At 34.3% G+C, this 14008-nt stretch overlaps 1 protein-coding gene across 1 annotated transcript; it reads right to left on the reverse strand.

Annotated features, from left to right (window-relative positions):
* Positions 1-8266: 8266 nt before the first annotated feature.
* On the reverse strand, positions 8267-13227 carry LOC111051434 (calphotin). Its single transcript, XM_039429825.1, has 2 exons — positions 13073-13227; positions 8267-9616 (listed from the first exon to the last, which is right to left on the reverse strand). Exons 1-2 carry the CDS (start codon positions 13088-13090, stop codon positions 9290-9292), a joined length of 345 nt encoding a protein of 114 aa, XP_039285759.1. The 5' UTR covers positions 13091-13227; the 3' UTR covers positions 8267-9289.
* Between the last annotated feature and the right edge of the window lie 781 nt (positions 13228-14008).

The raw sequence follows: 14008 nt of genomic DNA on the forward strand, positions 1-14008 counted from the left end.
ATATAATTTCTTGCTTAATAAAATTATATCGGGGACTGAGCTTCGCTCTGGAGTACAAAAGCATAAAAAAATTATTACGAAAGAAGAAATTATATTAACATTCATACAGAAATGTTCCATATAATCGCAGTAAATTGAGATTAATTCCCAGAGGAATGCAAAAATTTCCCTCACAAAGGCCAAGTTTCACAAAATCCGGTTAAATTTTAATCCTTATTAACTTCACGTTAACCAAATGAGAGAAATTTCAAAAAGATGTATCTAGTGGGATCAATTAGGATTGAAAATAACCCGGCTTTTTTTGCAACCGGCACTAAGTACCTGATTGAATGATTACAAAAGTTCAACAGCTGAGTCATAATTTTGACTCAGTCCCACACAAATGAACTCGCTCACTCACTTCCATCATCATCAGACGACGAAATAAGAATTATTATCATCTGTTTTTCCAAGGATGGATAATAATTATCCTTTTAATATCCTTCAGAGAGTTTTTCCAGGGATGAGACCTAGTGCAATCGAATCTTTATATTATAAACCTACTATGTTCTAAATTTCAAGAGAATGATTGGAGACGTTTCTGAGATTCGGTGAAATACAAACATATAAGCATCTAAACATCTAAATCTTCAAACATCTAAACATATAAACAGAAGTTGCTTGTTCAAAGGTATAGGATTATTGATTATTTTAAACGAGATTGAACAGTTTATATTACATCAATAAACCTGTATCAGCTACCGTCTGTAGAATGCATTGAGAAGACAAAGGATCGGCAACGTTTTTCTCCTATCTCTCTCTACTGCCATTATAACGTGGACCTCACTATGGTAAAATTCACTCAATCAGTGTCAGCATCACTTCAATGAATGACCACAATGTTTTACATTTGAAGTTTGCTGAAAGTTTTGAGTGAATTAATCCAACCGATGGTCTTTTGTTGGATTCGTTCAATGGATGACTAATGCTTCCCATTCAATAGATTATGACAGTTTCAAGGGAAACTTACTGCTTTAGGATCATTCATTAGTAGCCATAATGGTTGGAGACGGACTTTGCAACACATATTTACCGCCACTAAAGGAGGAAACAGCTGTTACAGAAGGAGGGAAAGAAGAGGCAAGGAAAGGAGGTGATGAAGAAAAAGAAAAAGAAGAAGAAAAAAGAGTAAGACAGTAGAGGAAAGAAAGTTCAAAACAAGAAATAGAAATACAAGGAGAAAATATTGGAATAATAAATACATAAGAAAAAAAAGAGAAAGAAATACATGGAATTATTGAATTATTGAGAAGGGAAAGAGGAATAAGAAGAAGAGAAAGACAGTAGAGGAAGGGATATTGAATAAACAACAAGATATTTATCTTTTTTCTTCAGGGCTACTTTTTAATATAAATAAAACTATAAATCTGACTACCCTGAGAAATAAAAATAACTGTTATTAGTAGCCGAAACATGTCGTGGAGAATTTTCAATTCATGAAGAATTGAAAATTGGAAATGATATTGGAGGAAAAGCAGGAGATGGAGATGGGAAATTAGATCAAATCTAGAGTGGTGTAATTTTATCAAGAAGGAACAGGAATTAAAACAAATCAGCAAATGGAGAGATTTTGAAGGTAGAGGGAAAAATGAGGGAGATGGCGAGAAGATGAAAAGGGAAAGAAGGTGAGAGAATGAATAACATGAATGAGAATAAGCAGCAGTAGAGAATAACGTGAAGTGCAGATAAATTACAGTTAATGTTTGACAAGAATTATGAGAAAATTTGAAAAACAGACGGTAAGAGAGGATGAGACGAGATAAGAAAAAGGAGTAAAGAAGAAGGAGCATATCAAAGAATAGGAGAGATAGAGAATAGGTGAGAAAAGAGTAGGAAAGAAGTAGAAAAGGAAAGAGAGAGAGTGAGCGAGAGAGAGAGAGAGAGTGAGAGAGAGACGAATGAAAAGAAAAAGGACGAGACATGACATGACATGGTCAAGCGATGATCCAATTTATTATGCAACGATGTTCTCAGTAGTCACAATTAGAAATGTCGTTCAGTACAGCATTGGCAGATTGACTGTGTGTGTCAACAACATACAAATTGCAATGCCAAACGCGTAAGCCCCATTTTAGACTAGAACTACGCGCCAAATACAAATTCACCGTTTAGGTATGAAGTGTGTAACGAATGACAATTGATTGTATTTGAAAATTATTTCCCAATTTCCGATAGATAGTTCTATAGTGAAGTCCACGTTATAATGGCAGTGTTTGATTAGCAATGGTATTGCTATCCGTGTCTATCATTCAACAATGCGGATATCGCTATCTCTTTCTCGCTTTGCTCTGTTGCCAGATCGTCTTTTAATTCTTGTCACCTCAAATTCAGCAAGTGAATTATCAATAATTCTGAATGTTTGTAAAAAAAGTTGAAGACTTCAAACTTGTTTATTATGGAAGTGAAAGCATTTCGATTGTTTCAAGAACCAATCAGCTGATGACCACTATTTTTAAATACGTTTTCTACACTCAGTGAATTTGAACAGAGGTAATTTAACTGTTTGACTTTGAAGAAGCATTATATTCTTCATGTAACTCGTGGATTGCTTTCAATCTACAGTTAATTGTCTCCACTATAGAAATTCTTTGAAATGTTTAAGCAGTAATATTCAAAATCAGTAGCAATATCCCATTATATTAGGCGAGCAATCTCTGTATATCTGTTTATATTCTTATATTTTTATATCTGGTTATTTAGTTATCTGGTTATCTGGTTATATGGTTATTTATGTTTAACGGATCTCGAACGATTCTCACGAAATTTGGAATATAGTAGGTTTATGATATAAAAATTCGATTGCACTAGGTCTCATCCCTGTGAAAACTCGCTGAAGGACATGGATAGGATAATTTATCCTTGGTAAAACAGATGATCATTTCGTCGTCTCTCGATAACAGAAGATGCGTGTGCCTGTGTGGGAGAGAGACAGAATTTTTTCCAGCTGTGTAATCATAATCAATCAATCAGCGAGAAATGTTATCGAGCTAGACAATTATCGACTTGATCAACATAATCTGATTTGTTGACATGACATGATAATCCTCCCAAACTAGAGTGTATAATAATTTTCAAAGTTGATCATTATTTGACAATTTTAAGTGATTAGTGAGTGTTATTTTGTTATTCAATTTGGTTTGTGAATAATCTAAATTATAACTTTTTTGTTTTCAAATGTTTGAACAGAAAATTTAACCTGAATTCAAGTGTATGGAGCATAACCTACTTTCTGGACTATTTAGAGTGTATGAATCAAAATTCGAGAAGAAACAGTTTTGGGCTGTGCCTGTTAGTCCTTCCCCAATCATTACAAAGAATTGTATTCGGTTTATCAAAAGTCGGTGAATAAATAACGAGCGAAGCTCGGTGCCCCGATATTAAGCACTAAATCGAGGTGGAAAAGTAATTCAAAATAAGAATAGTAATAGAATTGAGGAAATGAGGATCAATATTTATCCAAGTATCTTGATCCTTCAAAAGATTCTAATAGAAATCTGTGTTACAAAATTATAGATTTATTTCGATTAATTCTTTTCGGTAATAGTTAGATTGCAGTTGGCAAATTTTCACCAGTCTTAGATGATTTTTTTAGAGTAGTAGGCTATTTTCATTCAAGCTGGTTAGTTTCTTCTGGATAACCACAACACCTACGTCCTTTCAAATTCAATTTGATGAGATGTAACTTGACTATAACTGATGAATGGAATATTAATTTCCGTTATTCGCTTCATTGTATTCAACCTGCTAACCTGGGTTTCAGTTTATTCACCTGAAATCCACATTTCACAAGGCTCCCGGGTATTTTCAAAATTTCAGTACAAAAAATATCCATCATTACGACTAATGTCTTACCTGCCATTTTGTATTCGACTGGGAATATCAGCCAATCATAGACAAAAAGCTCAACCAATCAGAGTGTGCGAATGCATTTCAAGCTTCCCAGCCAACAAAACTGGGTGCCGACTTTTCAAAAACGCCTTCTCTGATTGGTTCTCGTGAAATTAATCACGGTTTAAATTTGACCGGCTTTTGTACAATCGGGCCTTTTTTAGGTAGCTTTATTAAGACTTGACTCTAACTTGACTTTTGTTGATCATTATTTGTAGAATTTTTCTCTTGAACTTCAACAATTTTTTTATTTGATAATGATGCAGTAGCCTACCCACCTTACGACCTACAGTGAGAGATCATTATAATGGCAGTATTTGATTGACATTGGTGTTGCTACCCTTGTCTATCATTCGAAAAAACTGATACCACTATCCTTCCCTAGCTCCACAACGTTACTAGATAGTTTTTCAGACAATTTCGTTTATTGACAAGATAGACATGTAATTTATTAACTCAATTATATCCAATCTCAATTATTGTTTAACGATTGGAGAGAATATTTGACGGAAGAAATATAATTCATAGGAAGAAAATTCAAACAAGAATGAACAGTTCATTTATCTCTTTTCTGTATAGGGCTACTTGTAATATTAAATATAAGGTCATATCACTTGAAAATGGCATCAATGTTGGAACATGTTGTGATTAAATAGTTCAAAAAGGGTACTGAGATTTTTATTCCCCTTTCTATTTATGAACAGTTAATGTAACATCAGACATACTGGTAGAAGGCAGTGGCAAGGCAGATAATCGGATCATACTTCTTCATTCATTTTCTAGGACCGCTTAATAGTTTTTTCATAGACTCATATTTGATAATGACATAAGTAGCCGAAACCGGCTGTATCTTTCTAAAAAGAATAGTATAGAAAAGGAGTATATTCTCCAACGAAGAAAAATGATATATGAGGTAAAGGTAATGTTACTATATTGAGGTGCACGCTATAATGGCAGTGGAGAAAGATAGGAGAAAAACGTTGCCGATCCTCTGTCTTGTAAATGCCTTCTATAGACGGAAGCTGAAACAAGTTTATTGGAGTGAATATTAACTATTCATTCTCGTTTAAAAAAATGAATTATATTTAATCATCATCATCATAATCGTCATTCAAGGATTAGGCTCTGTTGGCCTGTTCCGGCATCCATTTCTTCATCGGTCGTCCGACGCCTCTTCTCCCATCGGGTTTGTAGTGCCAAGCTTGAATTGGAAGTCTATTTGCTGGCATACGCAGTAGATGGCTGGATCAGTCTTCTCTACTTTTCTTCAATATTTGCAATAAAGACTCTACATTCAGTTCGGTTCTTATCACTTCGTTTCTTATGTAATCCAACCTAGTGTAACCTTTGACTGCTCGAAGGAACCTCATTTCAGTTGCTTGGATACGTGACTCAGTTTTTTTCATTGACACCCAGGCTTCGCTTCAATAAGCTATTATTGGTACAGCCATTAGTCTGTAGAACTTCATCTGAGTGGCTTGTCTTTTATTCAATATGCACTTTTCATGTTAAATAGGATTGGTATGGACTTTTGCATGATAATTGCACCACAAAAATCCAAGGTCATTGCGTTTAAAGGAAAGTGGCCAGTTAGATCCAAGATAGTGCTTGAGAACCAAATTTTGGAACAAGTTGAATGCTTCAATTACTTGGGATGCCGTATCTCATTTGACAGAGGAGATGATGTTAGTGAGAAATTGACAAAATTCAGTGCTGTGTGTGGTGCAATTCGTAGAACAATTATATTTAATTGAGCAGGAAATTATATTTTTTAATAATTTCATAATGAACTTTCATATTCAAGATTGAATATATCGTCAATTGATTATTAATCCTACATTGTTGAAAGACGATCTGGCAACAGAGCAAAGCGAGAAAGAGATAGCGCTATCCGCTTTGTTGAATGATAGACAAGGATAGCAATACCATTGCTAATCAAACACTGTCATTATAACGTGGACCTCACTATAAAACACATCACATTCAGCCAATCAGGTTGAAGCTTTTGCTTCAACCAGTGAATGACCGACCGTCTGACATTAAGCTGATACAGAACAATCTGGATTATCCCTATTTGGTTTGCAACAGTAGGCTACACTCCTTGCTGCTGACATACCCTACAAAACGTGACTCACATCCAGTGTAAACAGTCCTTAACAGATAGTTGGGTCAACAAGTCTTGGGTCAACTTTACTATATCAATGTGAGAAGATTACTATGATATTTTTCCTTCTATTCTCTATGACAGTATACTGTAAACACTCCTTTCCAAATGTTCACTTTCTTGTATTCACAAGTACCCTTATCAACACTAGTAGTTCTGTGAACAGTAGACCTCACGCAGTATTCTCATCCACAAGTACCTGATTGAAACTAAAGACCTTATGGAAATACAGCAATAGACTGGCTTCTCCACACATCTGTGTGATTACTTGTCAGCTGATTTATGATGAATAATATTCTATAGTCTGATTTTTACTCTAATATTGGCGTATGAAGGAGGCTCCTTTTTCCTTTTATATTAAAATGCAAAATATCCAAAAACCTTGTATATACGTCGACGCGCAATTAAAAAAGGAACATACCTGTCAAATTTCATGAAAATCTATTACCGCGTTTCGCCGTAAATGCGTAACATATAAACATTTAAACATTAAGAGAAATGCCAAACCGTCTACTTGAATCTTAGACCTCACTTCTCTCGGTCAATAAATTTTTATCTCTTACTTTTGTTTTTCATGTGAGAAATATTATTGTATGTTAGGGTGTGATCACCAAAGAATAAAGTACCCTTATCAACATGAATTTGTATTTTTCACTTTCATTCTCCATGTAAGAAATAAATTTTAGGGTGTGATCACCAAAAAATAAAGTATCCTTATCGACATAAATTTTTATTTTTCACTTTTTATTCCCCATGTGAGAAATTTTCTATGATGTTATCATGCTCTATGATCACATTGAATGCGTGTATGTGTAAGTGCAGTTCAGATCATGTATGAACCGAAAAACAAAATTAGGGATGTGCCATTGAAACACGTTGTGACTTGCATGCAGCTGCTTACACTGAACGCAACCAGAAGTGCACGCGTTCAGTGTGAGTGTTCCTATTGTGCTTCCCAGATTTTGTTTCTTATCTGCACGCTTATAAATTTAATGAAATGTATGACATGCATGACATGTATGTTCCTTTTTGAATTTCGGTCTACGTAGATATAGGGTTTTTTGAAATTTTGCATTTCAAGGATAATACAAAAGGAAAAGGAGTCTCCTTCTAACGCCGATATTACCGTAAAAATCAGACTATAGAATTATTATACATCATAAATCTGCTGTTGACTGGATTATTAATTGCATGCAATAGCGCATGCAACTGATATCTCAATGTAGCTTGGTAAAAAATCAGCTGCTGTATGGTCTATCAATTGCAAACCTCAGTGAATGCAATTTTTATGCATTATTAAATGAACTATTGATTGCATGCAATAACGCATGCAATTAATAACTAAAATAACATAGTATTGTCTCTTGACCTTCCTCTGCTTTGAACTCGGCCTGACCTGTTGCCAGTATGTCTTGGAGGAGATTAGCTTTTGATGTTAGCATTTTTGATACACCAACCCCAACAGCCATTGGCCGTTTTCACACCGATACGACATAGACTACATACAGGATTTAATCTGATGGACAGTATAAGAGGACGCTGTGGCTTATTACTGCGTGAGGTCTACTGTTCACAGAACTACTAGCTCTGATGGACAGTATAAGAGGACGCTGTGGTTTATTACTGTGCGAGGTCTACTGTTCACAGAACTACTAGTGTAATGAATGGGTAATGAGTGAGTAATGTATGAAATGTGAGGGGATAGAATTTAGTATATCTCGCCTATACGACATACATACAGGATTTACTCTGATGGACAGTATAAGAGGGCGCTGTGGTTTATTACTGCGCAAGGTCTACTGTTTACAGAACTACTAGTGTAATGAATGGGTAATGAGTAAGTAATGTATGTAATGTGAGAGGGTAGAATGCTATTCTGCTATTGATCTACTATAGCAGTCAGGGTCTTCATCGATTCAGTTCGAGATCAGTATACTACAAAATTATAGTTCACCTATTTAAAGGTACATATATACGCGCCGCGAACATGAGCAATTCACTTTTAATCAGCTGACTGTATCTGTATTTTTACAGAAACGGTAAGATACAGATATAAAAAGCTTGCGATCAGCTGATTAAAAGAGAATTGCTCATGTTCGCGGCGCGTAAATCTGTACGCACCTTTAGAAAAACATGAGAGAGAGGTCAGGAAACTTTCAAATAACAAGAGAGATGTATTGCTCCATAGATCATAATATTTTATTTATTTCAGACATATATTATAATAATATTTAATCACAGATGTTAGGTTTAACCAAGGTACCTAGAATACAGGACAGGTATATTCTAAGTGCATTGGGTTTAACGGTGAGAGGACAGTTTTCTTTTTGGTTCTGTTCAAAATCATTCTATGGTTCACCAAGTTCTGATCAATTGAATAAAAACAGTTCAATATTCCATCAATTTGCCAAAAAATTTAGTTTTTTGAATCCATGATACAATTCTCAACAAGGTGCTATGATACTGCTAACAGTCAGACATGTTTATTATAGATGGAATTAAATAGAGAATGCATTTATTTAAATGCTAATTAATATATAACTATTATTTTGTTCTTGCAATAAATTTCAATTTTGTTTTGGCAATAAAATTTAATGAGAATCCTAAATAAATGCTGTAAATCACCCCGAAGACTTCTGCTACTGCAGACATTGACAACAGAGTTAACAGCTAGATGGAAATTCGATGAGACCTACTATCCAAAAATTATTTGCCAGCCCGGGAATCGAACCCGGTACCTCCCAATTGCTAGTCAGGAATGCTTAACCTTACATCAAACTGACAATCTCCAGATACTAGCTGTTCATCCTGTTGTCAATATTTGCAGTAGCAGAAGTCTTCGGGGTGAATTACAGCATTCAGTTTGGATTTTCGTTGAATAATAATTATGTTTATTGTAGCTGAATATCCTCAAAACACTTTACTTGAATGGGCTACTATTGTAAAAATTGATAAAAACAATATGAAAACTTGTTGTGCCCTTTATTATTAAAAACTTTGAAATATTTTAATTACTAGTTCCGATTTTCAAGTTGAAATGTCCTATATTCCCGAATCAATATGAGTGATTTGCAGCCTTATTGAATTGAAATTCCTAGTAATCAGTCCGTGATTATTCCATTTTCATTTTTGTCAATCAGAAATTGCTTTCCATGATATTGGTATTCCTGAGTTCCAGTCCAAGGATAATATTATGCTCTACTTCAAAAGAGGTGCGGCAACATAGGGGGCAGCATAAGGGTACGAAGCGTAGGGGTATGACGCAGCGGCAACATAGGGTGCTGCCACATGAGGTGCTGCAACATAAGGAGCTGCTGCAACATGAGGCGCTGCAACATAGGGTGCTGCAACATAAGGCGCAGCCACATAAGGCGAAGCCAGTCCTCGGTTGACGATGTTGACACTGCTTGCATAGGGTGGCACGTTGTAGGGAACAGTGTTTACATAGGCAGCTGCTGGAGCAACCACTGGAGCGACTGGAGCGACTCCAGCTGAGCAGCTGACCGCCAGGAGAGCGAGGGTCACCTGGAGAAAATTAAAATAAGTTATAAAAAAAATCAAATTTATAATTATAATAAATAGTTTGCAAGAATCTACATCGATTTTCAAGTGAAGGCAGAGGAGTGGTCATAGTCGAGTGGATTATAGCCTAGAGAAAAAATATCATAAGTGTCTCATGCTATCTTCTCTCTATGGTTTATCAATTATAGTCCATGCAAATTTACTTCAGACTTGGAGGAATATACAGCGCAGAGAAATGGAGGGAGATCAGCCAATTACAGTGATTAATAGAGTGTTAGGTGGAAGCGCAGTTGCCAATTTATCAGTCGTCTGACCGCTTTCAGACAGGAAACTTCGCATGTGTAGCATGAGCACATGAACAGTCACTAGAAGTTGGAGATCGCTGGCCGCTTCAAAACGGCAACATCGCGCCTCTGTTTCAGTCCCGCTGTTTGCTATCTCTGCTGCGCATGTCCATCCCAAGTTTGAGGTAAATTTGCTCGGACTATACAAAAACTTATACTTCATTGATTGATACAATTAGTACATCATCAAAATAATAGGGAGAAAAAATAGTGTATGCTTGTGCTATTCCTCTCCCAAATTCTCGGTAGAGAAATACTGGGGAAGATATTTTTAATATTCTTCTCAAAGAATGGACATTGATATTATGTCCAAAGCTCCGTCAATTTATGTAGATGCATTACAATATTATCTTGTATAGTTATTCCAAATTGATTTTTTTTTCATATCATTGTACAGTTCAATAATTATTTTCTTAGTTCATGTTATGTAAATTTACTGTATTGTAATGTAAATTTGCTGATATAAATGTTATCGAAAACTTTGCTGTATTGTAAGCTATTGTATAAGTGTATGAGCCAGTATATATTGTGATCTACATAAATAAAGTACTCGATCAATCAATCAATCAAATTCAGATATGGTAATATAGCTTAATAAGTGTTCTAGAAACTGGGACCATGACTATAGAGCTGAAGGACAAGATAAATCACAATTTAAATAACACTGGAGATCAGTACCTACATTTATATTAGCACATACTCTGGTGTGCTATAGTAAAGTCCATGTTGTAATGGCAATGGAGAAAGATAGGAGAACAACGTTGCCGATCCTCTGTCTTGTCAATGCCTTGTTTAGACGGTAGCTGATACACGTTTATTGATGTTATATTAACTGTTCATTCCGCTTTAAAAAATCAATTATATTTTACTAAGCAAGAAATTATATTTTTCAATGATTTCATAATGAATTTCTATAATAAAGATTGAATATTTTGTTAATTGATTATCAATTTTACATTGTTAAATACAATTTTACAAGACGATCTGGCAACTGAGCAAAGCGAGAAAGAGATAACGCCATTGTTGAATGATAGACAAGGATAGAAATACCATTGCTAATCAAACACTGCCATTATAACGTGGACCTGACTATAGAAACCAAAATATGTGCTCTAATTTAAATCGAGTTTATCGAGTTTTCCAGTAATTTCCTCATCCTTTGTGGCTTCATGCTGCTTGTTCTCACATAACACAGTACCCCGACATAGTGACGATATTTCAAACAAAGGTGAGCGATGACGTCACAACGGTGCATTGCATGTAATACAATGATGATGCTGTGCCATTTATATCACACGTCACTAAATACCTATATAAGAATTATATACAACACAGGTAGTGTTTATATGCTGTCAACAACAGGCTGCCTTTTCAAAAGGGTGTGAAATAGGGGTTGATGATCAAGTGGGGGAGAGTTTTGAGAGGTGAGGGGAGGTTGGTGAGTGAGAGAGTTGGAGGGAGAAGACAGAGAGGGTGATCAATAAGGAAAAGACGAGAAAAAGCCTTGATTCCCTTCACAACAACACAGAGAGTTAATTATTTTCAGCATACATTTTCAGAAATATGTTATTATAATTGATTATACTATTATTGTGATTAATTTTTCAATTTTCTGCTTGGAAATAAAGATAGGTTCATCTGATGATAGGTTGATACATTCCAATTTCACAATACATGCACAGTACAAGCTACTTGAGGCATCAAAGTTTGAGAAGATTGTGTATTTAAGTCAATAAAAATCCATGTTTCATGTAAATTAATTATTAATCCACATAACCACTCGTTGTTTATAAGAACTACTCCAATTCTCCATTACAATAGAACTGAATTTTTCATATCAAATTTCAATTTTTAATTTTTTTTTCATTTCAGTACACATCTCAATAAAATACAATTCAAGTATATTTTAATCCCACTAGCTTTTAGCTATTTGAGGGATATTAGAAAAATACAATTCCCAGAAGGAAAAAGGTTGCAATAACCTACATAAACAAATATAAATATAATTATTATGAAATGAAATGGAATGAAATTTATTGATTCCTTTCACAAAAAACATAACAAATTACAATTTAAAAAAGTAGGAACTAAGTTGACCACTCTAACCAGTATTCGTATTCGACATTAGCCAAGCTCTTAAAAGTTTTAAAAAAGACAATATTTTTAGATGATTTGATTTCGTATGGTAATTGATTGAAATATTTTGGAGCTACATATTGGAATGATTGCTTGAAAATTGATTTATTGACTTTTGGTAAACGAAACATTCTTTGTGTGATTCTTCTTGTATTGTAATATAAATTCTCTGTACCAGTATTGCCAGCTCTGACATAGAATAGCTTTAAGATTTTATATACAAAAAGATGTTGTAGAGGTAATGCTCTTATGAAGGAAAATAATGGAAAATAACTTTCTCTTCTAGTACTGTTGCACATTATACGAATTATATTATTCTGAGATACTCTCAGCTTTTCAAGGTAAAACGTTTCAATGAAGAATGTTTTATACTGAATGTAATATACTGAATGAATACTTTCAACAAAGTAAATTAGAGAATTCATAAATAATAATAATTTATAATAATATAAAACCTTATTCTATATACCTATCAAATCTGACTCAATCTATTAGTCTGACTAAACTATTGTGAGCCTGCACTTTTACTGTAAAATCCAACAGTATGTCTCAATCATCAATTATTGTAATGAAAAATGATTTCAATTTTGTTTCAACTTTACCTTTTCTTTGTGAATTTCGCAATTCCAGAGGCGATGAGTTCAAAAGATATGGAATTCTGCATTCTGAATGATAATGATTTTGTAATATTGCTTTGAATTGAGAATTATCAACTTACTGAACTGAGTGTTAGTTTTCTACTTCAGATCTATATTTTCCTCAGTGTAAAATATTTTTCCTATTCTCATTTCGAATTACTTCTGTATTGTTTGCGTTTTTGTGCCAAATAAAGCTTTATATTTTTCATTTTATTTATTTATTTCACACACAATACAAGTTTGATACATATCAACAAAAGAATACATCGTGCAAACATCATCTATGTTTAAGGAGTAGCCTACAAAGTAAAACCTGTGGTGATATATTCTAATCTACTTACAAAGATCTTGGCGAACATTTTGGTAGTGGTTTTTTGTTGCAACGGTTGTCAACTGAGGAGCACAAAACTAACTGATAATTTGCAATTGTCAAGCAGTGAATTTATACTCTCAATTTCCACAACTATTCAGTGGGAGCATAGAGGGTTAGAATAATAGCAAATCGAAATATTTTTGGTGGGAGTGAACCACATTGAAATTGAAAGGAGAGGTGATGGACAATATTGGTGTGAGTGTTTGTGTCACAGCATGAATTTGGCTGATAAGGCAACAAAAATACGTGATTGGAATTATGATAGTGAATGGACATCGGACAATGAATGGAGTGCAAATCAAATGATACACAGAGGATGTAGGGAAAATTAGAATGCTACATGTGTACTGAGACTACTGGCTTCTGTGGATTTGAGAATTAAATCATTAATCCGATCAGACTCCTGGCTTCTATGAATTTTCTTAATTATTATTCATTCATCAATTGATTAACTTGAGAGATAACAATGAAGTAATCAGACAACTAAAATTTATAAATGATTTCAGGGTATTGTTTTTAGAAGATACAGAGAGTATAGAATTAGATGTAGATTCTATACATTCAATGTACATTCTATCACAGAGAAAAGATAGCATGAGAATAATTATATCCCATGGTTGTTTTTGTTCCAAATTTCAAGACGATTACTGTGACTGACTACTCTCTATCATTACTGGTTTGGCCGGGTGAGAGGATAAGAATGGCACAGTATTCAGATTCAGATTCCTTTATTCATGTGTTTAACAAAACATAATTCAACTTACGTTCTAGCGTTAAAAATAAATACCAGTAGCGGTAAAATGACATGGTAAATCATATTAAACTGATGAGTTCTACAATAATATTGAGCAAGAAAAATGATGGAAAATGCAAAAGTTGAGGTACTACTGTAATGAAAGACAAC

The sequence above is a fragment of the Nilaparvata lugens genome, chromosome 5 (genome assembly GCF_014356525.2).
Source record: "Nilaparvata lugens isolate BPH chromosome 5, ASM1435652v1, whole genome shotgun sequence".
In the NCBI taxonomy this organism is placed as follows: Eukaryota; Metazoa; Arthropoda; class Insecta; order Hemiptera; family Delphacidae; genus Nilaparvata; species Nilaparvata lugens.